Consider the following 25630-nt stretch of genomic DNA (forward strand, 5'->3'; position numbering starts at 1 on the left):
GAGAAGCCTGGATCTTTTACATCCACTTTGGTTGTCAAGCTAGTGGATTCTAATGATCGTGAAGTTACTTTGGCTCAAGGTAGGCTTAAAACAATAATTAATGTTTTTAGTATTCCAAAACCAAAAGCAATTTTACCAAACGGAAATAGTACAAATCTTGGATTATCTTTTATGGGATTAGAAGGAACAAAAACATTGATTCCAATTTCTAATTCAGGTATTGGTACCTTAGAATATATGGTTGAATTTGTCAATATGGAAGGAGAATTAGGATCTAAAAGAAAAGGAAAGTTTAAAGTATATCCACCATTGGGTACCATATTAACAGTAGGTGAGGATCAGACAAACAAGGATCTTCAAGTGAGTTGTATTCCACACTCTTTAGAAGGATTTATAAGTGGTCATTTAATGTTGAGATATAACAAAGGAGGAATGTCATCTTCATCTTCTTCTTCATTTTCATCAAATAAGATATCAGCCAAGTCTACAAAGATACCATATGTAAGAAGTAACTTATTTACAGAGACATCTTCAATAATAAATACTCTATCAAATAATATTATATCCCCAAATAGTAACTATATCTTGTCATCATCTTCATCAAGTTCATTCCCAGTTGGAACTGAAAGACTTGCAATCAAACTTTATTGTAAAGGATATGGAATAGAAATTCGTCCTCCTTCAATTAATAGAGTAATTAGGATTCCAGAAACAACAATTTCTGGTTTCATATTATTTAAAGGATTAGAGAATTCATTTAAGCCTAGAATTTACTTAAGATTTAAGTCTTTAAGAGATCCAAGTTCAACAGGATTTGAAAGAGAAAGTAAAAGAAAAGATTATTCAAGAAGTAGTACTTCTATTAAAGATCTATCTCCATCAAAATCTTACTTTAAGATGGTTCTTTCTGGAGAGAATCTTCCTTCTAAGAAGAGGATTATTCATAGATTAGAAGGAATGGATTCTGAAGAAGGTAAAAATAAGTTATATGTATCTTTAGATGATGTGATTTTACCCAAGGCTAATGTAAAGTTTGATTGGGTAAATATTGGAGTTAATCAAGAAATAATTCTCACAGACTTATCTAACTCAGATGATGGAGTACAAAAAGTAAATCTTCCAAGAAGTTGGTACTTTCTTGGGGAGAAGATTGACGAGATTTATGTCTCAGTAAATGGATTTATTTCTTTCAGTCCAATATATAGTGAAGCATTTGTACCAGCATTACCCTCATATGCTCCTCCTCATGGTATTTTAGCCCCTTTATGGACAGATTTCACAACAAGAGGAAGAAGAGAGAATACAAAAATTGTGACATTCTTAAAGACTGAAGAAGATGAGGATTTTGGAGGGGGATTTGGTAGTGGAGTTGGTAGTAGATATAGAAGAGAGGAAAGACTAGAGTATGAAGAAGAGGATGAAGGAGAAGAAAAGGAGGAGGGGAGGAAAAGGAGGTGGGAGTTTGTAATAGAATGGAGAAATGTATTTCTAAAATCTGAACAATACAATTCAAAATCAGCAACATTTCAATGTGTGTTGAACAGTAATGGATCAGTGAAATTCAATTATTTGAGTATTCCCTGGGAGGATTTAGAAGATTCTAGAGGAATTTCATCCTCAGAGAAAGGAAGTTTGGCAATTAGTAGAATTTCATCTTCAACAATGCTTGGATGGGAAAGTATTGATGGGATAAGAGGTAAGTTATATTAAGTTTTTTTTAAATAATAGAGAAACAGAATTAACTAACTAATTTCTATATTAATATCTTTAGGAGTTGGAATACCATGTACTGAAAAGTTTCCTACATCAGAATTTTCAATAGAATTGTATCCAGAGAATCCAAAGGTTCCTTGGTTTCAACTTAGTGAGACAACTGTTCCTCCTTTACAAAGAGCTCAAATGATTTACAAAGTTGGTTGGAAAGCTGTAATTCCCTCCACTTTTGAAGATCAAACCTTCAAAGGCCAGATTCAAGTATCTTCATCAGATGGAGCAGCCTCAATAATCCCAGTTTCTATCACTGCAATTAAAGAAAAGGTCAACCAGGTTCAATCATCTTCTAAAGATTTGGAGGAAGAAAAGGATGATGAGGAGGAAAAGGAAATTGGGACTTCAAGAGAAGCAAGAGATGTTGAAGAAAATGAATTTGGTAGGTTAGATTCATGAATGATTGGAAGGATTAGCTAAATAGAATGGGGAGAGAAAGAAGGGAAGAAAGAAAGTGAGAGAAAGGGGAGAAAAGTAAGAAAGGAAAGAAAAAACATATTTGAAATATTTATTTAGCTGAGGAAGTCATTTATCAAACCTATCGCAATCTCAAAGAGATTTTTATTAAGTCAAATTTCCTATAGTAAATCCACCAAAAACATGCTCAAAATTTATACCTATATATTAGATTCATTAGTTATAATTTAAAAAAAATCGCTATCAAGTAAAAAAATTAATTCTGTCAATATGAAGAAGAAAAATCTTGTATTATTATTTTGTCTCGTCTCGTCTCGATAGCATTTAATTTGATATTATGTAGAGTTTTAAATTTATTTTTCTGTTATTCTGATTTCTATGTTGGATATTCCCGCCAAAAGACTCATGATGAAATTTAATATTCAAATAATTTGTTGAATCTACAATAATAAAAGAAATTTATTATTGTAATAGAAGAAGAAAAAATCCAATATAAATATTTGTATTGGAATAAATATAATCAATTGTTTAGTTATTATTGTTTATTATTGTTTTCTTTTTATTTTGAAAAATTAATTTTTTTGTTAATGTACATGTAATATGCATGTATGCATGTATATTTGATTTAACTTGAAAATATAGAAATTTTGGCGGGAATTTTGGGCCATTTTTTAATATTGAAGAAAAAATGGTAATATAATAAATAAAAAATGATCAATTCAAAAAATTTGAATGAACTTTTAAATCGAGAAATTTGTGAAAGTGATGAAATAAAAGCAATAATGTAAGTTTGAGCTAGGTTGTCTCCATTTCTCTATCAACAGAATAATATATATTGTATAAGTATTTATAAATATTAAATAAATATAAATATTTATTTCAATAATTCTTTGAACCCTACAAATTAAAAGCTTTGAGAGGTTGTGTGTATGTATTGGAAATATTATCCTTACAATAAATAATTTTTTTGGGTGGGATATATTTCAGTTAGAAATAACAAAATTCCAAATGAAATTTTGGGATTATTTTTAGTTATATTTCACAGGACTTCAACACTATGATTTGACATATTTGAAATATAATCAAGGAGGCTACTCATATTTCTTTAAGGAAACAAGCAAATAACTAAATTGTTTTATTTTAGCTTAGTAAATAAAGAAGGAGGTATTTTTTCTTTGGGAATGAAAAAGGAAAATTCAGAAACAAATTCACAAATTAATCATATTTCTTCAGTATTAGTTAGCTCTTTTAACGAATATAATTCTAATAATCACACTAATTAAAGACTTTTATTTAGAAAGTTCGAATGGGAAATTTATTATTGGTCATACACACTTTAAAAATCTATTCCTAATTGTATGGTTTGAATACAATGCTTCTATTGGAAAAGTACATATTAAGTTTAACAACATTAATAATGCTTTATCTGGATAATGAAATTAGTTAAGTTATCTCAACAATTTTTTAAAATATAATAATAAAGAAATTGAATAATTGTTCACATATAATTACGTGTTTTTTGCATGCGTGCATGCATTTGGAATTAATGTGGATAATAATATATAAGAAAAAATGCCACGTAATAAAACGGTAAAAGTGACGAATCAGGGTTTAAAGAATAATCATAATAATGAGAAGAAAAAGAAACTTTAAGAATTAGTATAAATTAATTAAAACTAGAATTTGATAAAATTATATTCATTTTTGTGATAATTTTCTTTTTTTGTTTTTATTAGTAACCGTTTTGCTATTAGATTTTAAATCATTTTGAAGAGTATTCTTAACTTGATTAAATGCTGAATGTTGGCCAATTAGTGAAGAACAAGATTTTAATAAATCCTTTTTTGCAGATTCTCTAGTTAAATCCTTTTCTTTTTTGCTTTTTATCCACTTTTTTCTTGGCCTGGATTCAATATCTTTTTTATGTAAAAGAATATTTTGCGCTTTATTTACTTGCATCTCGGCAATTCTAAGTTCTTTTTCTGTAATATCTGCTTTTATTGCATCTTTGACTTGTTTTTCAGAATTAGATATTTTTTCAACCCATTGATTAATGTTATTAGTAGCAAGAGTTCTCTTCTTCATAATTGAAGATACATTTTCTTTTTTGTCTCTTCCTGCAACAGAAGACTTATTACCTGCTCTAAGTACCTGTTTCATTAAAGCTTTTAACTGGCTTCTTTCACTTTGAGTGTAAATTGTAATGCAATTACCTTTAGATCCAATTCTTGCAGTTCTTCCAACTCTATGAATATATCTAGAAGCTTCTAATGGAATAGTGAAATTGATAACTGCAGAAACATCTTGTACATCCAATCCTCTTGCTGCTAGTTCGCTAGCAAATAAAATATCAACTTGTCCAGATTTAAACTTTGAAAAATTTTCTAAACGTTTTTCTTGTGGTAAGAATCCATGTAACTCTGTTGATGACAATCCAAAAATATTTCCTAAAATTGCACATCTATGAGCTTCTTTTTTAGTTTGGAAAAAGACTATAACCCTTTTTGTAAATATCTTATTTAAAATATAAAACAAAGCGCCTTCTCTTTCTTCTTCTTTAGTAATCTCAAGAAATTCTTGTTCTAATGTTGATGATAAACCTGTAATGGATAATAATTCTGATTCTCCTGAACTTCCTGCAGATTTGATCCCTGATTTGAGACCAACTGTAGATACTTTGCATGGATTATTTAGAGCCAATAAAGCTAAATCTGTTACACTTCTACTTAATGTTGCTGAAAATAACATTGTCTGGCGAGTTCTAGATGAATATTTAAGAATTTCCAAACATTCTTGACGAAATCCCATATCCAATAATCTGTCAGCTTCATCCAATATAATTATTTCCAATAATTCTAACTGTATACTTAATGTATTTAATAGCATATCCAAAATTCTTCCTGGTGTTGCTATAACAATATGTGGTTGACATTTAAGTATTCTTTCTTGCTGTTGAATATTCATCCCACCTGTTACTACTGCCCTGGTTATCACTGGGCAATATTTTGTCAAAGATTCTAATACTCCAAAGCATTGCATTGCTAGCTCACGACTTGGCAATAATACCAACACCTTTGTACCAACTGCTCCACCAACTCTTCCCAATGATGATACCCTGGAATTTCGAACATATGGTGACCTCAATAATCTTTCCAATGCAGGTAATAAAAATGCTGCTGTCTTTCCGCTTCCTGTTTCTGCCTCAGCCATAATATCTCTTCCCGATAATGCCAATGGAATTACCTCCTTCTGAATTAATGTTGCTTCTACAAAGTTCAAATCACTTAATGCCTTTAATAAAGGCCTACTCAACTCTAAAGAACTCCACATCTTTATTTTCTCTCTCCTCTTTATTTTGACTTGGAATAAATAATTGTCAGCTTTTACATTTATTAAACCCCGCCGGCGCCAGACAGTTTATATTATTTATTCTAAATGAATGTATATATACTGGAATAACAAATTATTTAAATAACGATTAATATGAGTATTACTCTTCTGGGCGTTCAATTTGCTCCTTCCCTTGTTCCATTTTTGCCAATAGGTCGTATTCTTTTACTAGTTCCTCCTCTATTGTTCTGATATTTAAAGTACCTTGCTGATATGCCCGAATTATATCCTCAATATTAGCATGCTTAAATATTTTATGGGAAGTCAATGCTTCTCTTGAAGAAGGATAACTTGGAAGACCAATGTAGTCCTGCTGATTAAATTTGAATCTACAAACTGCTTTTTTTGTAGAGGCGTCATATTCAAACTTGAATCTAGAAATATAAATAGTTGGGAAGAAATAAGAGTAAATAGTTTGATATAATTTTAACTATTGTTTAAGAACATATTAATTAAAACTTACCCTTCAGCATGCTCACAATCCAATTCATAAGGAAGCCTAATAAGTCTGAAACACTTTCTTTTTTTTAACGTGTAACCAGGTGGGCATCCTGAAATTTGTTTTTTGAAATATTTGTATACATTAATTAACTGAATATGTTTACACACTTACCCTTTACTATTGCTCTGGCTCTATTTGCCAAACATGTATATATTGGATGAGGTTCATATTCTGGTGTATCCCAATTTCCTATTTCCATCCCTAATTTTGGTCTTGGATGTGGACAGCGTAACTTTGGCTCATGTGTTCTTAGTTTTAAACATACATTTAATTCTCCATCCCAAAACCATCCAGACTGTTCTCCCCCACATCTTCTATCAAAGTCTGGAACAACTGTTACTTTGGTTTCGCATGTTGCTTTTGAGTTATCAAAAGAACTAACTAACTTTGCGCCTTTAGGGCATTGCATTACATACTTAGCAGGTTGTGGTGCCCTAACTATTGGGCAATACTTATTATCTTTGTGACTACATTCTGTTTTATACTTTTCTCTTCCCAAAGAATCTGTTACAGGAATTTTTATTGGTCTCGAATACAATTTCCTCACACACCTTTTAACTTGCAATTGTTGCTGACCCACCGATTTCAACTCAAATCCTTCAGGGCAAATCCTTCTAGGCGGAGTATAGGTTGAGTAATTTATGCATAAATCCTCACTATTCAATCTAAAGCTTTAATTTACCTGAATTAACCAAATCTCATAATTCATTTCAATTGCACTTACTATCCATGACAATACTTTTCGTAATCTGAAATCATTGTTCCAATGCAATATCCATCTACCAATGTTGAATTACCTATACAAGGCTTTACAAAGAAATATTAATTTCCATGTTGTTATTAAATTTATATTAGCTGGAAATCCTTCATATTACTTACCTTATAAATTGGAACTGCCTCATCATTCTTATCTATATAAGTACACGAATTATACTTTGAATCAAATGAGCCCTTATAACAAACTTTTCTTGCTGGAATAGTTAGTGATATACTTGGATCTCCAAGTATTGTAACTGGAGGTGCTCTTGTAAGAATTGGCTCTCTTCTTGAATTCCTAAATTCTGGTACAAATCCTGTTACATTTCTGCCATTTCCTTCAACATGGATACATAAATACAATAAACATACTAGAATAACTGCTTGTAAACGCTCAAACTCCTTTTTGCTCATCATTACTAGTAATTCCAACTTTTCATACTAATTGCTAAATTTGACTGATTTATTTAAACATTTTTGCGAGCTTACTTATTGAATTTTCTAATTGGAAAATAATTACCTCTTTTTAATTTATGTGAAAATATGCATTTTTTAAAATCAATTAAAGAGTCATATTATAACTTTTATGATTAGTCATTATTAACGAAAAATTTTCTTTAAAATATTTAATTACATTCTTTAATCTATTATTATTTATTTGTCCACATTATTGCACACATTCCTATACCGGTGTTTGCATGCATAAAATATGCCATGCAAATTTAAAACTTCATGTGGATAGAAAATATTTATTAATGAATCTGGTGGCATCTTTCTAAGATCAAAATAAATTATAATTAAGTCTTACAGTTAATTGTTGATTTTTTTTTTTTTTTTATGGGTAATTTTTTCATAAACTTTTGGTTAATTATACCGTTCCCCCACTATACTTAATGGATAAGTAGGAGTTAAGTTGGAATAATTAAAATAATAAATAAACTTATATATATGTATATATATGTATGAACTTATCTAGTAGATTAAAAGTATCTAAAACTGGTCAAAATAATTACTTGATATTTATTCAATGCCTAACGATTTCAGTAAAAGTAAAGAGAACAACGATCTCTTTGACATTCTTGAACTTGATGAGGAAACAAAAAATGAGCTCATTAAAAATGATATAAAAACAATTCAACAGCTTTTATTAGATAACCTAAGAAAAAAAGGGTTAAAAAGCTTTCAAGAAGCAAGGATTTACTCAAAATGTAGAGAAAAAATTACATGCTTCCCTAATAACGTCACAGAAGACCAAAAAATTAACCTTTGTGGTATTGGTATTGAAACTGGATTTGTAACCGGTAAAAAATTATTAGAGGAAGCTAGAGAAAACTGGTCCCAGAATGGAGACTTAAGATCGCATATAAACCTAGGATCCGATATACTCATGGATTTTTTTGATGGAGGATTTCTTGCAGGTGAAACCACTGAACTTTTTGGGCATGATCTACCAGTTATCAGAAGGGTTGTTCACTGGATTATATCAAATACTATGTTTAACTCAACATTAGAAAGTTTAAATGTTGAAACGGAGTTAGAAGGAATTTCTCCATATCAAGTTATTTACATTCAAACAACCGACAATAGCTTTGATCCAATTTTCATGAAGAAATGTTTTCAAAGACTGTGTGGAGAACTTGAAATGACTCAAAACTCACAATATTCAACAGAAATTAGTCATAATATGGAACTTCTCCTCTCGAACATTTGTGTAGTGACTGTAGATGATTGCGCTCAACTACAAAAGCTACTATATGACCTACCAAGAATTAAACAAAAAGAACTAAAAAGACTTAAACTAGTTGTTATTGACCCAATTACATCATTGCTGGGATCCCATAACTTTATTGAAGCTCAAGAACTTTCAAATAATTACTATAAAGAAGTCAAAGAAAAGGTCTTTATAGTTGGGAGATTAATTAGGTATGTATCCAAGGCTCTAAATATATCTTCAGTTGTAACTTCACTCGCTAAACAATCTATTAAACAAACTAACACCGTCCTTGGTTACTGCTCAAACCAGCTTTTATGTGATGTCAATTACCCAAAAAGCGTTCATTTTGAAGGATTTGGAACATTCTACATGCCTCCACCAACAAGAGAATTTTCAACAGAAATTGACTATAATTGGTTTCTCTCACCTCACAATCGAATACTTATTGAAAATATTGGAAAAGTGCACGAAGAACACGCGGGAAACACGAATGCATGCAATAATCTGGCTCCCCACAATTTAAGAATTTTGAGATGGACAATTTTCAAATCCAATAGACTTCCAATAGGAAAATATGTATGTGTGATTTTTGATAAAATTGGTTTGGTTGAGTCAGAATGCCAATTTTTCTGAACATTTTTACTATTTATATTTTCATTACATTTCTGGTCAAAAGACTAAATGTCAAGTCTTGGTAGACATAACGCATGTAATGTAAGAGCCAAGTAATAACTAGTCAAAGAAACTGGGACGAAAGAATTTTAAATGTTAATAATCATACATAAAAGGTAATAAACTTAGGAATAAAAGTTGGATGAGAATTTTTTAAAAAAACTACAATTTGAATTAAATACTAATTTACCAGAAACCTAGTTGGTGGTTAACAATTAATAAGTTTGAAACGAGAAAAAAAAAACAACTTTTAAATATTAAAAGTAAAGATTAAGCTTAATCCCACGGCAATCAGGTAAGAAATTCAACTAGAAAGCCAAGAAAGGAGTAAAAATGCTTGAAAACAAAAATTCAGCAAATAAGGATGACGCAAATACACGGGATCCGAGAGCAATGAATATAAATAATAGCATAGGGAAGCTATTTGAACAGTTCAGTTCTAGTGAAGAATCCAAGATCAACATGGATGATAGAATATGCATGCACTGTTGGATTTCTAAAAGCACTCTCTACTGTAGCACATGTATGTGCTTCTACTGTGCATCATGTGCTCATATGAATCATGTTTCTGCGGGTAGTTACCATGACATTATATCAGTGCAACATTTGTCAATATCTAGAACAGATACAGCAAAGAGCCTTCAGGAAAAGCAAAAGAATCAATGTAAAAGACATAAAAATAAAGAATTGACTTATTGCTGTACAAGCTGTAATTATATGTTAATTTGTGAAACATGTATAATTATAGACGGGCATGGGTCTCATCTGTTATTAACATTGGCTGAAGCTATTCCAAGGGGAAGACAAATTCTTCTGCAATCTCTCTCATCTCTTAATGCAACTTCGTTTTATATGTCGCAAAAGATTTCAGAGATTTCAGCCTTAGCAGAGCAGCGCAAAACTATCTTTGAAAATAACCTATTAAATGTTGAAGATACCCAAAAATCCTTAACAAGGGCAATAACATCAGAAGAACAGCTTCTATTCACAGAAATTAACCTATTAGCGAGCAAACTTGATCGTGGAGGGAAAGATATATGCAATAGTTGTATTGATCTTAAAGAATTACTCGTAAGTGTTTGTGGTGAGGTTAGTATTATACTTCAGCTAGCTAAAGACTCTCCAAGCCATTCCCTTAATAGATATGTAAAGATTAGCAATGTTGTTAAGGGAACTTTAGATTCTTCATATAGAGTATTGGTTCCGGAACTTCAACATTTGAGTGTTCCATATTGGAATTTATTTCCAGATATCATTGATGATGTGTTAAATGATACAAATAAATATACTCAGGAGCATGTAGATCATGCAATGAAATTATCTGATGCAATTACAAAAATTGCCTCGGGAGATATTTCTGTTGTTGAGGACATTGGGCCAATTAATGTTCAAGTTTATTCACAAGGCAAACAAGGCGATCGAGCTGCTAGAGCCAAAGTTCATAAAATATTTACAAGCAAACTAAAAATGATTCAGCATGAGAAGCTGAAGAATATTCAAAATCCTTTAATTGCACCGAAAAGTTCACTCAAGCTTGATCCAACAAAAAGCAAGGCAAAATCAAAAGCAGCTCAAACTGGCCCCAAATTGCAAGAATGGCTGGGATTACGTGATTGGAAGAATAATCAATCAAAGAAACAAAATGTTACAATAAATAAAAATCTACCAGCTTTTAAAATGATGAATAAAATTAATAATTCTGATAATAAAGCCAACAAGTCCATTTTTAATGATTTTGGTTTGATTAGAGCACTTTCTGATGGAGATATCAAAGTTGATGAAATTGTTGAAAAAGATATCGAAATTATGACAATTGGTAGAGATAAGAAACTTGAAGCTATAGGAAGAACAAAAGAAGAAAAGTTAAAGACAGAAGAATTCTATGAATCTCAAGTACATTTTACTGGTACACTTATGGGTGCATGTATATATACTAAAAAAGAGGATGGAAGTGAAGTGTTTAAGATGGACTATGAACTAACTCAAATTAACATCAAGTACTGCTTTCCATTTATTGTAATTTATGATGCAAGTAATACTGGAGACCAAAATTCCAAAGATTCTTCTAAAAGAGAAAATTCTAATATTATTGATAAGGCTCATTCTATTAAAGGAGAAATTGGATATGCGTTACCTACTATATCCCCAGGATTAGAGAGAATTGATATCCCAATTATCCTTGGGAAAATAGAAAAACCCAGGAATTCGTTATTTGTTGCAGATATACGTCAATCAAATATCAGAATCCAATCAATACATTCCAATTCTATTACACCTGAGACTTCCAAATACTTGGGTGCAGCAGCTAACTCTTGGAAACCTATTGAAGATGGATTTGAAATTAGTAATGTAATTAAAGGAAATACTATTGATTCTTGGGTATTTTCATGTATAGATTTTAACAATGCTGAAAAATGGATTTCAATGCTTAAAGGTGAGGATTCAGATGTTAAATCTTGCATACAAAAGATTGGAACCGCTAGATTATGCGTCAAATCACTTAATAAGAGAAATAGTTTTAAAATGTCCAACTCTAAATTGACCAAGAATCCAACAGGAAGTAATGATGAACAAGCATTTATTGATGTTGTGCCAAATGTACCAAATAATACTAGAGAGAAACTCCTTATTTCTGCTCAACCTGATCATCATGAACTCACTCAAACAATTGTTTATGAGGATGATGAAGGAGAGTATTATGAAGAACAAGAAATTGATTTACCAGATGTTATGTCAATCAGGCTAGATAGAAAACTCTCTGCAAAGAAAACTAAATCTCTTGAAAAGCTTATGATACCATCAATCCTTAAAGTAGGAAAGGAACCAGTTATTCAAATTGAAAAATTATATGTTATTGGATCATCATTAAATACAAATCCCTTACAAGTCGTTGTTTTAACCAAGAGCAATCTATATATCACTTCTGCTGAAATCTTTGAAAAAAACCTTTCACATGATTTACTTTTGGATGAATATTCTATACATGAAAAATGCTTTACAGATAATATTCAATTGAGTGACTCTACTCATCCTAACGATATATCCTCTAGATTCTCTATTATTTCATCCAACTTAAAAGAATCTCCAACAAATAACGATAACTCATCAAATTCAAACAACTTTGGTTTTGAATATAGGGATTATGGTCGTTCTCTCCCCTCTAACACCGCAACTAATGACAAAAATAACAATTCAAGTTATTCTAATGCAGCTACGATTACATTTATTTGTCCAACAAAAGATAGTGAACTCATTTGGCTGGACTCTATTCATAATCATACAAAAAAGAAACCACTCAAGTATTGGAGGCAAATCCTAGATGGTATCATTGTTAGGCATAGAAGGATAACACGTTCTCCAAAATCCTCGAAAGGTTCCAGATCATCAAAACCTTCAAGTATTCTCCCTGGATCCAGACATAGATCCTCAATAAAATTTGAAGATAGTGATAGGTTCACTGATACATCCATTCAACACCAAAAACTAGAATCTGAAACTAAAAATTATAATTATAAAGATAGCCATCTTGAAAATTCTAAAGTAAAAAAAACGAGTGGTGCTAATTCAACCCATTCTGATATTCAAGAACATACTAGTATGTCTGATCAAGAGAAAAAATTCAATCGTGAAGTTAATCGCTCTAAACACAATTTTGAAAGCTCAAATCATCTCAAAAATAACCGAAGCCTGGTTAGATTTAACTTAGATAATGATGTTGAAAAAAGCCATCGCATTCCTTCTACCAAAAGTTCCCATGCTTCTAATGATTTTCAACATATTTTTAAAGAGAGTTCATTCTCTTGAAATTTTCTTGTCAATAGCTACTAATATACGTAAGTTTGAATTTTATTCTTCCATTGCCACGTCATTTAATGCATGTATTTTTCAGGGTATATTGGCGCCAAACACAATTTTTTTCATATTAATAATGTATCAAGTCTAACTTTTTTTTTTTTTGTTTCTTCAAAGACAATAATATTAGTTTTGAATTTTTGCTTGATTTAATGGTAACTTGTCAAAGAGGATTATTTGTTCAGAGGTATGTTTTCATATTGAGTAAAAAAGAGTTTTTAAGGGGATGGATTTAGTGGCTAAAATATGGCAGGGGGATTCAGTGTAACTTCTAGGAAAGCCTCTTCGTTGCAAGCCACAGGATCCGAGAACTTACTCAACTTTTTGATTTTTAATTTAACTTTCAAAGTGACCCAGTATCTCTTGAAGTTATAAAACAGATGAATATGTCAAAGCCATTCATACAGTACCAGATTGATGAAGAGACTGTGGTCTGTTCAGGTATTACAAGCAAGGAACTAGAGGTAAGCTTTTTTGATATTCCAATATGGCGCCAAAATTTCAATTTTAACTAACTCATTTAGACTGAGTTCTTTAAGAGGCTAAGAAATGCAGAAAGGCCAAAAGAAGAAATGAATACAAATTAGAAAGTACTAAAAAGGTGGTACTGCAAAGTAGGAAATAATAAAAAGTAGTCATTTTACTTAGTCTAACAATTGCATATATGCATATATTCATAGAAAACAATTAGTATAACTTTATTCATATCTAATAGTGTAGCAATATTAAGAGGTGTCCCCTAGACAAGATATGTGGGATCTGGATTCCACCAGGGCATGAGTGTGAAAATGTACATTCCTATTGTTTGGTAAATAGCGCATGTCAAGTAGTTAACGGTCTTAGCTCGGTTGTTACCTTGTGAATCTTCTGAATGTTCTTGAGTGTTTTCTTGGGCTACTGTGGTATTCTCTCTCCTCAAATTATCACTAGAATGTTGTAGTTCTTCAGCTTGTGAAGCACCAAGGACTTCATTAGGCCCTAATACACCCAATGGGTCCAAAAAGTGAGCTTCTTCATGGGTAGATATCACGGAAGAACCATCATCAAAATCTTCATTTGGTGGAGCTTCTTGTGAGGGTTCGTCCTCAGATACCCCATTTGAAGAATTTATTTGAGATTTGGGCAAATCTGAGTTTTCTTGATCCACAGCTCTGTCCTCTGTTTGTTCCTTAACTTGTTCAAATTCAGAATTGATAAGTAACTCTTGTTCTCTTTCTTGAATTAACTGAGCTTCAAGTTCAATCTCAGCCCTTCTCCTTCTTAGTTCAGCAAGAGTAGTATCCATTGGTTGGCTGGAAGAAATCCTTTCAAATAGATCTTGAAGTCCATCAAATAAACCTCTTATGTACAAGAAGTAGAGAGAAATCAAAACAATGTAGAATTCCCTGGAAACATCAAAGAACATGAATACAAATATTGCTTTCATCAAAATTGAAATATGATACCTTTCCCAAGGATTAATGGAGTATTTCTTCTCTCCTGGATAAGAGAATGCCTTATTTTGGCTTTCATATTCAGCAATTAGGGCAAACTCTGTAGTTAATTCGCACTCATTAGGATTCCTGATGGAACTATCATAAGCCTGAGCCAATAGAACCTGATCTGAATCACCTCTGTAGAATACAGAGCCAGTTAACTGCATCTGAGGACCTAAATCCTGACTAAAATCTGAGTGATTATTCAACAAATTAGTAATTCCCTTATCTGCCAAGTGAGAAAGTGGGTCAATAAAATCAATATTGAGTGATTTTTCACCTAAACCTGAAAGACCCTTCTCTTTTATAATTCTACAAAAGTTTTCCCTCCAATGAAAGTGAAGAGATCCATAATATGAATAAGCTAACTGACTATAGAATAAATCCACATAATATTGTGAAGGCATTAGGCCTTTACTTTCAAAAAGCTCAGTATTTGTTTGATTATCATTCTCAAAGTTGGAAGACGAAATATCCATTTCCATGTTATTAACCAAGTGATCTTGAATTTCCTGAATATTAAATTTCAGGAAAATTTTCTCAACTTTTTTTTTTTCTTATTTGTGCTTAACTTTATATTAATAATTTAGAATATGGCGCCAAAATAAGGATGATAATATTAATAATTAAGAAGAAATAGAGAAAGTCGCATAAATATGAGGTTCTGAGAGAATGGACAAAGTTCCAATCGAATTTAAAAGGAAGCCAACAGTTGAAGAACTGAAGAGGCCAGCTAGAGCTCAGAGTGATGGTTCTCTCCAGAGCAACTTGGCATATAAGGAAGGAGGAGAACTATATAATATATGGTATGGAAAGTACCAATTTGACTATGATAAGAGGGGGAAAGTGGCTTCAAAGACAAAATGTATCCCTGATAAAGACTCTGGATGGACAAAAGCAGACCAGGATCCAAATACCAAGAGTTATTTTTGTCTTTATTTCGCAAAAGGAGCTTGTGTGAATGGTTCAAAATGCAAATACTTTCATAGAATTCCAACAGAGGAGGACGATAGATTAGTTTCTCCAATGTATGATGTATTTGGGAGAGAAAGGCATGCTCAACACAAAGATGATATGACTGGGACAGGTTCTTTTAACAAGGAATGTAGAACAATATTTGTTGGAGACCTTTATATTAATAGGTCAAAAAGTAATTACTTGGAGGGAGTAAACAAGGTAATTAAAAAGGAGTTTTCAGTTTGGGGCCCAGTGGACTATATAAGAGTGATTCCAAGTAAGAATATTGCATTTGTTCGATACTTTTTAAGATCATCAGCGGAGTTTGCCAAAGCAGCAATGGAAAATCAGATAATTTTCAAAGGGCAAACAGATCCAATTACTGTGAGATGGGCATATGATGACCCAAATCCAACAAGTATGGAGAATAGTAAGAAGAGAAATGCAGAGGAAGTGGAGGAATTCGTGTCAAATTTGGACATAGAAAAGAAATCCAGATCAGATTTACAGGTAAATAATGAAACTGAAGGTTTTTTTAGCCATATTGATAACACAAGTCACAATGTTCCATCAGAAGAAGTATTTAAGATTCAAAAAGATTATTATAGAGTTGAGAAAATTCTAGAGTCAATTAAAAGTTGCCAAACAAAAAATTTGGATAAATCTACAAACATTGAAAAAGGCAATTCCGAGGATGATGAATCAGAAAAACAAGAAAACTCTATCTACGATGTTATTCTATAGCTTAACATTAATCAACTAGCTTTTGTTTTATTTAATTGAACTTTTATTAATTATTAACTTTTAATCTCCTTCTCACTTATTATAATTTGTCCACAAGAAATTTCTTGATAAAACCTCCCCACATGCACGCAAGTACTGCATGAATACCGGTATGTTGGCAGTACTGCAGAGTTGCATGCATAATGTGGATAGCGTACATACGTGTAAAATGATTAAAGAATTGTTTAGAGGGAAAAAATAAATTAAAGAATGAGCTTATTGTTGGAAGGTTTGAAATGTTTGTGCTAAATGATGCCTGGATTGTGAGAAATTCCGGAATTCTACAAAAGTTCTAAATTATGATGCCCTGCAAGCTAAACGCGTATTATAATAGGGTAGCAGAATCTGAAATATTCTCCCGATAGCAGATCTATGGGAAAAATGATGAAATCGACTATAGCCACCCCATGAGGATAGCTTCCCAATGGTTTGATTGATGTCCAAGAAGTTTAAGCCTCAATATGATGTTCGTCATCTGGGTATTCATCTTCTTCAACTGGAACATCTTGATATTGTTGATATTCAGAAACCAAATCGTTCATGTTGCTCTCAGCTTCAGTGAATTCCATCTCATCCATTCCCTCTCCAGTATACCAGTGCAAGAAGGCCTTTCTCCTGAACATGGAAGTGAATTGCTCAGCAACACGTCTGAACATTTCCTGGATGGCGGTAGAGTTTCCAACAAAGGTTGAAGCCATCTTCAATCCTTTTGGAGGAATATCACAAACTGATGACTTGATATTATTTGGAATCCATTCAACAAAGTAAGATGAGTTTCTGTTTTGAACCAAAAGCATCTGTTCATCAACTTCCTTTGTTGACATTCTTCCTCTGAACATTACACTAGCTGTGAGATATCTTCCATGTCGGGGGTCTGAAGCACACATCATATTCTTTGCATCAAACATTTGTTGGGTAAGCTCTGCAACTGATAAAGATCTGTATTGTTGAGAACCTCTTGATGTTAGAGGTGCAAACCCAATCATGAAGAAGTGTAATCTTGGGAAAGGAACCAAGTTAACGCACATCTTTCTTAAGTCACTGTTAAGTTGACCTGGGAAACGTAAGCAACAAGTTACGCCAGACATGGCAACTGAAACCAAGTGATTCAAATCTCCATAAGATGGATTTGTTAGTTTCAATGTTCTAAAGCAAATATCATACAAAGCTTCATTATCGATTACTTGAACAGCATCAGAATTTTCAACCAACTGGTGAATTGATAAGGTTGCATTGTAGGGCTCTACTACAGTATCTGATACCTTTGGAGATGGGAATACTGAAAAGGTTTGCAAAATACGATCTGGGAATTCTTCATGAATCTTTCCAACCAGCAAAGTACCCATACCCGATCCTGTACCACCTCCCAAAGAGTGAGTAATTTGGAAACCTTGTAGGCAATCACAAGATTCTGCCTCATGTCTAACTACATCCATTACAGCATCCAAGAGTTCAGCTCCCTCTGTATAATGACCTTTAGCCCAAATATTACCAGCTCCACTTTGGCCAAAAATGAAGTTATCAGGTCTAAATAATGATCCAAAAGGACCAGCTCTAACTGAATCCATTGTTCCTGGCTCAAGATCTACCAAAATTGCTCTTGGAACGTATCTTCCACCAGAAGCTTCATTGTAGAAAACATTAATACGTTCCATCTGTAAATCTGATTCTCCATGATAAGTACCAGTCTAAATTCATATTTCAGAGAAAAAAAGAAAAAAAAAGAGTCAATTATTCAGTTCAAATTATTTCAATTATTTTCAAAACTTACAGGGTCGATCCCGTGCTCATCAGAAATGACTTCCCAGAATTTAGCACCAATCTGGTTCCCACATTGTCCTCCCTGAATATGAACAATTTCTCTCATTCTCTTTTATCTTATTAATGGTAATTAGGAATCAATTAATATGAATATCCTACAAATTATAGTAATCAACAACTTATTATAATCTATAATTCAAGTTCCCCAATAGCCAGAAGATTAACCAACCTTTTCTTGGGGATTTTGATCATTTACTTACCACAAGTTGCGAGATCTTAACGAATTCTATTTTGAGATATTCCTTATAATTAATAGAATTATACCTCCAATTATTCCACACAAAGAAAAACACTTGAAATTATACTATTCAATGACGGACCCCACTTTTTAAGTAAAAATTACGTATGAAATCAAGCAGAAATCAGGCTTCCATATGGATTACTATAGAAGCGGGTCAGGGGGGATTGGGACTATGTAGATTTTATCCAAGCTTATTGTTAATGTTTTTTCCGTTAATTTTCTTTTTTTTCCTCTAAACTAAAACAGTTGTTGAAATACATTTTCTTTGCACTTCTTTCTCTTTTTTCTCCTATTCTACCTGGATTCTACTATTCTCAATATATTATGTTCCTGTTTTATTCGCGCTAAACTCCTAAACTACTAGTTCATCTAAAAAAAAAGCATAAATATTCAAACGTGAATATACTACTTCACGTACATTCTTTTGAATCATTTACTGATCAACTCATAGATCTCTCTCTTGTTTTCCTACATTCGTTTCTCCCACTATTTCATTTCTTGAGGTGTTTCCCGAAGTTACTTGAATGTGCGTGGGGTGGCGCCGAAAGTTGGTGGCGCTGTGTGGGGAATTCATTATAATAACATGTAGGTGTTTAAGTTTAAATTAATTAGCTTCTGAAAAAATAAACATTTTTTTGTTACAAAATTTAACTAATTTTCTTTTTTTGTGATCTTTCCTAATTACTAATATATTTATAAGCTAATCATTCGCATTTCTAAATCCTTTAGTCAAACAATTTTTTCCATCTTGGATGAATACTTCCTCTGCAATGGTTCTCCTGAACTATTGGCCATACTAGTAACCAAGCTCCTTATATTTGAAGGGAAAAATTTATTTTCACTCATATTCCTCATGAAATATCACTACTTTGAGATCAACTTTGATTCTGGTTCTTGTTCATTGAAATCAGTTTATTATCAGACTTCTCTAACGAGGTCACAAGATTGGGTCTTCATACTAATTTTAAGTTAAAACACACTTAGTTATGTTCAGATTCTAAACCAACAGTTTTTCCTCAATCTATTGTGTTACTAGTGCAGATTTGATGAAAGCTAAATAAAACTATATATACTTGAATTCATAAATTCTGTCCTTTTTACTGTTCCCGCCAAAAGTTTTTTCTTCCTTCCTTACTCCTTTAAGTATAGAACTATCCTATTGCATAAAATTAGTTTGGATCACGGCGAAAAATTCTAACTGGTAATGAGAAATGAAGTCATAACTTCTCTTTTTGGACTTTCTCTAACCCTTTCTCTCCCCTCAACCTTTCCCCTTAATAATTCAGGCCCATTGACTTGGAGTATAGCCCGCCAAAAACAAACAGAATTGATTATTAATATAGCAAGAAAATCCCTGCAGGTTATTTTCCCGAAATTAAAGAGAAGTGGATTAAGAAAGAAGGAAGTTCTTAACACACTTATTTTTTTTTGCTCTTGTTGAGCTTTTTTTGTGGGGCTATTAGGATTTTTGAGAATGTCAGATGAGGTAGGTAAATCGGATTGGACAGCAATGGAGGATGGACGAGGAGAGCGGCTCGTCATTTTAGAACAGGAAAAGGCTCTAACAAGACCTCAAAGACGTAAGAAAAGATGGGACATTGTACCTGATGAGGATCAGGAAGTTAGTAGTTGCGGGAAGCTGGACCAAAAGAAGTCAAGATGGGACAATGGGGAAGTGGAAACCCTTAGAGAGGTTAAGGAAACGGTTGAAACTGGTAGTTCAGAACAATCATCAGAGGTTGGTTTTGCCCAGAGAACTATTTCTAAGGAAGAAAGGTTTCATCCAACTTTTCAAAAAGAGTTTACTGACGAGGAATTGGACAAGATCCTCCCTTCAGAAGGGTACGAGATTGTGAAGCCTCCTGAAGGATATGAGAAGCTTAGAAGAGCCAATTTGGAGAACAAAAGAAAGCTTTTAGAACCTAAAATTACTTTATATGATATTCCTGAACCAACCAAATCTTTTCAAGAAGAATTGGGAGAAAGTAAGGATGTTCCCCAGCAAGGTTTTATGAGACAGGTATTTCATTCTGAACTTGGAGAGTTGTCTCTAAGAATAGAAGACTTCCATTTCTTTGGGAAACTCTTTTCTAATATCTCTGATGATGACCTTTCTCCTGAGGAAGTTAACGAGCGACTTGTATTAACACTTTTATTGAAAATAAAAAATGGAGCTCCAATACTTAGAAGAAAGGCAATGAAACAGATTGTAGAAACTGCTCGTGATCATGGACCTGGAATTATCCTAAATCATCTTCTTCCATTGCTAATGCAATCTACTTTGGAAGAGCAGGAAAGACATATACTTGTTAAAGCTTTAGACAGAATCCTCCAACGTCTAGGAGAGAAAGTTAAACCATATGTTCATAAGATTTTGGTTGTAATAGAACCAATGTTAATAGATCAAGATTATTATGCTCGCCAAGAAGGAAGAGAGATCATTTCAAATCTTGCAAAGGCTGTTGGACTAGCCACTATGATTGCAACTATGAGACCAGATATAGATCATCCTGATGAGTATGTGAGAAATACTACGGCTAAGGCTTTTGCTATTCTGGCCTCAGCTATGGGAATTCCCTCATTGGTTATCTTTCTACAAGCGGTTTGTCAGAGTAAGAAAAGTTGGCAAGCAAGACATACTGGAATTAGGATTGTCCAACAAATAGCTATTTTGCATGGGAGCTCAGTTCTCCCTCACTTGAAGAGTTTAGTCCAAATTATTTCTCACGGTTTAAGTGATGAAAATCAAAAAGTTAGAGTAATTACAGCTCTCTCACTTGCATCATTAGCTGAAGCTTCGTCACCTTATGGCATTGAGGCTTTTGAACCAATTCTAGGACAAATTTGGAAAGGGATTTCTGAATATAGAAGTCGAAATTTGGCAAGTTACCTTAAAGCCATGGGACAAATGATTTCTCTTATGGAAACAAATCAAGCTTGCCATTATATTAAGGAAATCTCTCCTGTTCTAGTAAGGGAATTTGGTTCACAGGATGATGAAATGAAAAGAATCGTCCTGAGAGTTCTGGAACAATGTGTTTCTGTTGAAGAAATTGGGTCAGAGTTTGTTAAGCAAAAGCTTCTTGGACCTTTCTTTGGACAATTTTGGACTTGCCGTAATTCTTTGGATAAAAGAACCTCAAAATTGGTCATAAATGCAACAGTTTCACTTTCTAAACAAGTTGGATTGGAGCCTATTTTGGATGGATTACTAATATTTCTCAGAGATGGTAGTGAGACATTTAGAATTCAAGCCTTAGAAACTGTCAGAAATGTAATGGAGATTGTTCCAGTAATTCATTTAGAACAGAGACTGGAAAAACTCTTAGTTGATGGAATATTATACATCTTTCAGGAAAGTTCTACTGATGAAGATTCGTCTGTTGTTGAAAATGTAGGTAGAATATTAACTTTACTTGGAACAAGATCTAAACAATACTTACCCCAAATATCCTCAATTATTAGATGGCGTCTTAATACTCCTTCTCCAAGAGCAAGACAAACAGCTGCAGATTTAGTAGCTGGTATTATTGGAGTTATGAAACAATGTGAAGAAGAACAAATGATTGCTCATATTGGATTATTTCTATACGAATATTTAGGCGAAGAATATCCAGAAGTTCTTGGGAGTATTATTGGAGCATTACATGCAATAGTAACTCAAGTAAGAGTAGAGAAATTAAGCCCTCCAATCAAAGAATTAGTTCCAAGATTAACCCCAATTCTGAAAAATAGACATGAAAAAGTACAAGAAAATATCATACAGCTTTTAGGATGCTGTGCAAAGAAAGGAGGTGATTTTGTATCTCCTAAAGAATGGGACAGAATTTGTTTTGATCTTTTAGATAGTCTTAAAGCTAATAAGAAGTCAATTAGGAGAGCATCAGTCAAAACTTTTGGTCATATTGCAAAGACTATAGGACCACAAGATGTATTAGTAACTTTGTTAAACAACTTAAGAGTACAAGAAAGACAACTTAGAGTTTGTACTACTATTGCTATTGCTATAATTTCAGAAATTTGTATGCCTTACACAGTACTTCCAGCTATAATGAATGAATATAGGATTCCAGACCTTAATGTCCAAAATGGAGTTTTAAAAACTCTTTCATTTATGTTTGAATACATTGGAACAATGTCAAAGGATTATATTTATGCTTTAACTCCTTTATTGGAGGTAGCTCTTACAGATAGAGATCAGGTTCATAGGCAAACAGCAGCATGGGCTTGTAAGCATTTGGCTTTAGGAGTGGCAGGGACAGGATGCAATGACGCTCTAATCCATCTACTTAACTTTCTTTGGCCAAACGTCTTTGAGAACTCTCCTCATTTAGTTCAAGCTGTATACGAAGCCCTAGATGCATTTAGAGTCGCTTTAGGTCCTGGAGTTATCCTAAGCTACCTTTTGCAGGGGCTCTTCCACCCAGCAAAGAAAGTTAGGAGTGTTTATTGGAGGATTTATAATAACTTATATATTGGAAGTCAAGATTCCTTGGTTCCATTCTTTCCACCAATTCCCCAAATTAAAAATAGGGACTTTGATATCAATGAATTTTATTACTTTATTTAACATTTTATTAAAACTAGAAAAAAAGTAACAAATAAGTAATTATCAATTAATACTACATAACTAATAAAGATCACCCCAATGACTTCTTTAAGAATATTAACATCAAACTAAATTAAATTATTCCTAAAAATAGTCTCCTTCCTATTTCAAAAATTTTTCGGACACGAGTAAGTAGATGTAGATTGCATGCATTTTAGGCGCGTATGTAAAACATTTAACAAAACTATACACGGGTTTCAAAATTTAACGCATTAGTGGAATTTTTAAGACTTGAATGATTCTCTTCAGTAGGAAGAGGAGTTCTTCCCTTGACTTTTAAGTAGCTTCTGTGGAGTAGACCAACCAATATTAAGAATGATATCCAAGAAATAGATGTGAAGAGCATTGCACTGGATGGATCTGAGCTTAAATTAACTAATCTATCCTTGAAAATATCGATATCATTGATAACTACAGAAAAGACTGAAATGGAAAGGTATCGGGGAAGAAAGGTAAAGTTACCAATGATTAGTTGTGGAATTGAGATGTTAGTAAAACCAAATATGATATCATATAGGAAATGAGGAGAGATAATGAGTCTCGCCAATATTACGAACAAAAGCCCAAGACTATCTGAAACATCATTTAAAGTATTGAAGTAATCCCAGTGTTCTTGGTTTCTTTTAAAGTATGGAAACATTACTTTACGAGATATTAGCATAATTATAATTGACCCAACATTAATTGCAATAAATGTAGAGAGCATTGTTAAAGCTAATCCTTGATAGAATTGGAAATTCTTGTAATAGTAAACTGCAGTTAAAAAAATTAATGGTTCAAAGCTGAATGGAAGTAAAGCAAAGAAAGTAGAGTTTAAAAGTATTAAACTGTATAAAATGAAAAGATTTCCACCTGAAAGCTGTTCAATTTGTTTAAAGAAGTATAGATTATTTGTCAAATAAACGGTAGTCTTGATAATAGCGACAAATAAAACTATAGCCAGAATGGAAAAGAATACTATTGTTAAATTCCTCAATATTTTGGAAGAACTTGACCTTGAATTAGTTTGAGTAGTCATTTGATCTTTTATTAAATTAAGAAGAAAAGAATCGTAATAATATTTTTTAAAGTACAAGGGGTAACGGAATTACTTGGAAAATATTTGGCGGCAAATTATATCCTTTATATATTTCCAACCAAAAAATTAGGGGGGCGCCGGAGAAAAATTTAATCAATAATAAAAATTATAAATCGGGGTTGAAGTTTTGAACTAATTTAAGAGAAAGTAAATGAATTAAAACTCCATAATTAAGTAGTTAAAATAGTTTTTTTAATTATTTAATTTTGTTAGTTTTCAAAACAAATATTTTTATTTTTTAGCGGGAACATGTTTTGTTTCTGTCGAGCTTTTGAATAAATTAGGGTTTAGATATTTTAAAGTATTTTGGATTTAGGGTTAGCTCTTCGTCTAATAGTTGAGAAAATATATATAGATTATAATAAAAGCAAAATATAAGAATGTTCTTGAAGAAATGATAAGTTCTTTTAAGAATATTTTATACAAGAAAATGGTCAGTGATGATCTTAAGTAAAATATTACAAGGGAAAATGACATTTCTCGAGAAAATTTAATATTTTTGCAAGAAAAAATTTGTTTCCCACATATTTAGACAAATTATACAGCTATTTCAGATCCAACGAACATTTATGAAATTCTCTAAAAAAATGTCTTATTTCTACTATTAGGCTTTTTTACATGTTTAGGCGGGAGAAGTAATTTTAATAAAAAATTAATTTTTAGAAATTAAATAAAAAATATATTAGATTAATTGAATATTGTGAAACAAGGATCTATTTACTGATTTTTTTTTTGTAGTTACAAAGCAAAGTAGAGATAAATTTAGTTTTCTGAAAATTACAATAATTGAAGAAGTAATATGAACTCAGGATAGTGATTGATTTTTATAAACAAAATTAGGATAGGTATAGCTGACGCCAATATATATAAATATATATATATTTCATGTAATCTTGAGCAATATTAGGAATGAATTATAAATTATCAATACTATGGAAAGGAACAGAAGAGAGGGAAGTATTTTCATGCTCTAACAATGATTCAGTTTTCTGATTGATTTCTCGAAATTTCTGAAATATAATATAAAAAAGTAGAGACATAGAAATAATGGAAAATGAGAAAAATAAGAGTGCATATTTAGGATGAATATAATTGGTATTAAGTTCATTCTTGAGATGATTATTGTCATAGATTGAGGCTCCGAATAATATTAATGAAATTTGAGCCGGGATAACTGCAAAGTTTCCCAGAAATAAGTTAAAAAATGAAATATCTGTTAAACCCAATAAACAATTACTTGGAACAAAAGGTAAAAAAAGAGAGAGTCTAATCAATGCAAGTAGTAGAAACCCTCTTTCTTTTGCTATTTCGTTGAATGCAGAAAAAAATTTGTACTGACGAACCATTTCCCCCAAATATTTTGGAAAACAAAATCTGGTAACAATAACCGTCAAGAATGTACTGATTTGTGTGGCGTTAAAACATATAAATAAACACAAAAGTACATCAATAGTGGGTCCATTAATACTTGAGGTAAAAAATGCCATAGATACTAAGATTGGTTCAATAGGTACTGAAATGGTCATTAATAGTGAAATAATTATTGTTGAGATGGTTGTTGTTATTATCACATTTTCTTTAACTTCCACGGAAAAC

General features: G+C 32.2%; 13 protein-coding genes across 13 annotated transcripts; 6 read left to right on the top strand and 7 right to left on the bottom strand.

Moving 5' to 3' along the window:
- Positions 1–171: 171 nt before the first annotated feature.
- On the top strand, positions 172–1710 carry Chro.60558 (subtilisin-like serine protease). The annotated part of the gene is made up of 1 exon (XM_662497.1): positions 172–1710. The coding sequence occupies one exon, from the start codon at positions 172–174 to the stop codon at positions 1708–1710; it is 1539 nt and encodes a 512-aa protein (XP_667589.1).
- A 2172-nt stretch (positions 1711–3882) lies between these two features.
- Positions 3883–5514, bottom strand: Chro.60555 (DEAD/DEAH box RNA helicase). The annotated part of the gene is made up of 1 exon (XM_662498.1): positions 3883–5514. The coding sequence occupies one exon, from the start codon at positions 5512–5514 to the stop codon at positions 3883–3885; it is 1632 nt and encodes a 543-aa protein (XP_667590.1).
- A 647-nt stretch (positions 5515–6161) lies between these two features.
- Chro.60554 (hypothetical protein) lies at positions 6162–6485 on the bottom strand. The annotated part of the gene is made up of 1 exon (XM_662499.1): positions 6162–6485. One exon carries the CDS (start codon positions 6483–6485, stop codon positions 6162–6164), a length of 324 nt encoding a protein of 107 aa, XP_667591.1.
- Positions 6486–6922: 437 nt separating this feature from the next.
- On the bottom strand, positions 6923–7249 carry Chro.60553 (hypothetical protein). The annotated part of the gene is made up of 1 exon (XM_662500.1): positions 6923–7249. The coding sequence occupies one exon, from the start codon at positions 7247–7249 to the stop codon at positions 6923–6925; it is 327 nt and encodes a 108-aa protein (XP_667592.1).
- Positions 7250–7859: 610 nt separating this feature from the next.
- Positions 7860–9179, top strand: Chro.60552 (hypothetical protein). The annotated part of the gene is made up of 1 exon (XM_662501.1): positions 7860–9179. One exon carries the CDS (start codon positions 7860–7862, stop codon positions 9177–9179), a length of 1320 nt encoding a protein of 439 aa, XP_667593.1.
- A 372-nt stretch (positions 9180–9551) lies between these two features.
- Positions 9552–13022, top strand: Chro.60551 (hypothetical protein). Its single annotated transcript, XM_662502.1, has 1 exon — positions 9552–13022. One exon carries the CDS (start codon positions 9552–9554, stop codon positions 13020–13022), a length of 3471 nt encoding a protein of 1156 aa, XP_667594.1.
- A 787-nt stretch (positions 13023–13809) lies between these two features.
- Positions 13810–15030, bottom strand: Chro.60550 (multi-pass transmembrane protein). Its single annotated transcript, XM_662503.1, has 1 exon — positions 13810–15030. One exon carries the CDS (start codon positions 15028–15030, stop codon positions 13810–13812), a length of 1221 nt encoding a protein of 406 aa, XP_667595.1.
- A 187-nt stretch (positions 15031–15217) lies between these two features.
- Chro.60549 (cell cycle control cwc2-related protein) lies at positions 15218–16246 on the top strand. The annotated part of the gene is made up of 1 exon (XM_662504.1): positions 15218–16246. One exon carries the CDS (start codon positions 15218–15220, stop codon positions 16244–16246), a length of 1029 nt encoding a protein of 342 aa, XP_667596.1.
- Positions 16247–16734: 488 nt separating this feature from the next.
- On the bottom strand, positions 16735–17940 carry Chro.60548 (beta-catenin-like repeat protein). Its single annotated transcript, XM_662505.1, has 1 exon — positions 16735–17940. One exon carries the CDS (start codon positions 17938–17940, stop codon positions 16735–16737), a length of 1206 nt encoding a protein of 401 aa, XP_667597.1.
- Positions 17941–19551: 1611 nt separating this feature from the next.
- On the top strand, positions 19552–19788 carry Chro.60547 (hypothetical protein). The annotated part of the gene is made up of 1 exon (XM_662506.1): positions 19552–19788. One exon carries the CDS (start codon positions 19552–19554, stop codon positions 19786–19788), a length of 237 nt encoding a protein of 78 aa, XP_667598.1.
- A 33-nt stretch (positions 19789–19821) lies between these two features.
- On the top strand, positions 19822–22917 carry Chro.60546 (splicing factor). The annotated part of the gene is made up of 1 exon (XM_662507.1): positions 19822–22917. One exon carries the CDS (start codon positions 19822–19824, stop codon positions 22915–22917), a length of 3096 nt encoding a protein of 1031 aa, XP_667599.1.
- Positions 22918–23140: 223 nt separating this feature from the next.
- Positions 23141–23974, bottom strand: Chro.60545 (multi-pass transmembrane protein). Its single annotated transcript, XM_662508.1, has 1 exon — positions 23141–23974. The coding sequence occupies one exon, from the start codon at positions 23972–23974 to the stop codon at positions 23141–23143; it is 834 nt and encodes a 277-aa protein (XP_667600.1).
- Positions 23975–24948: 974 nt separating this feature from the next.
- Chro.60544 (multi-pass transmembrane protein) lies at positions 24949–25560 on the bottom strand. Its single annotated transcript, XM_662509.1, has 1 exon — positions 24949–25560. The coding sequence occupies one exon, from the start codon at positions 25558–25560 to the stop codon at positions 24949–24951; it is 612 nt and encodes a 203-aa protein (XP_667601.1).
- Between the last annotated feature and the right edge of the window lie 70 nt (positions 25561–25630).

The sequence above is a fragment of the Cryptosporidium hominis genome, assembly GCF_000006425.1.
Source record: "Cryptosporidium hominis TU502 chromosome 6 CHRO016169, whole genome shotgun sequence".
Taxonomy (NCBI): domain Eukaryota; phylum Apicomplexa; class Conoidasida; order Eucoccidiorida; family Cryptosporidiidae; genus Cryptosporidium; species Cryptosporidium hominis.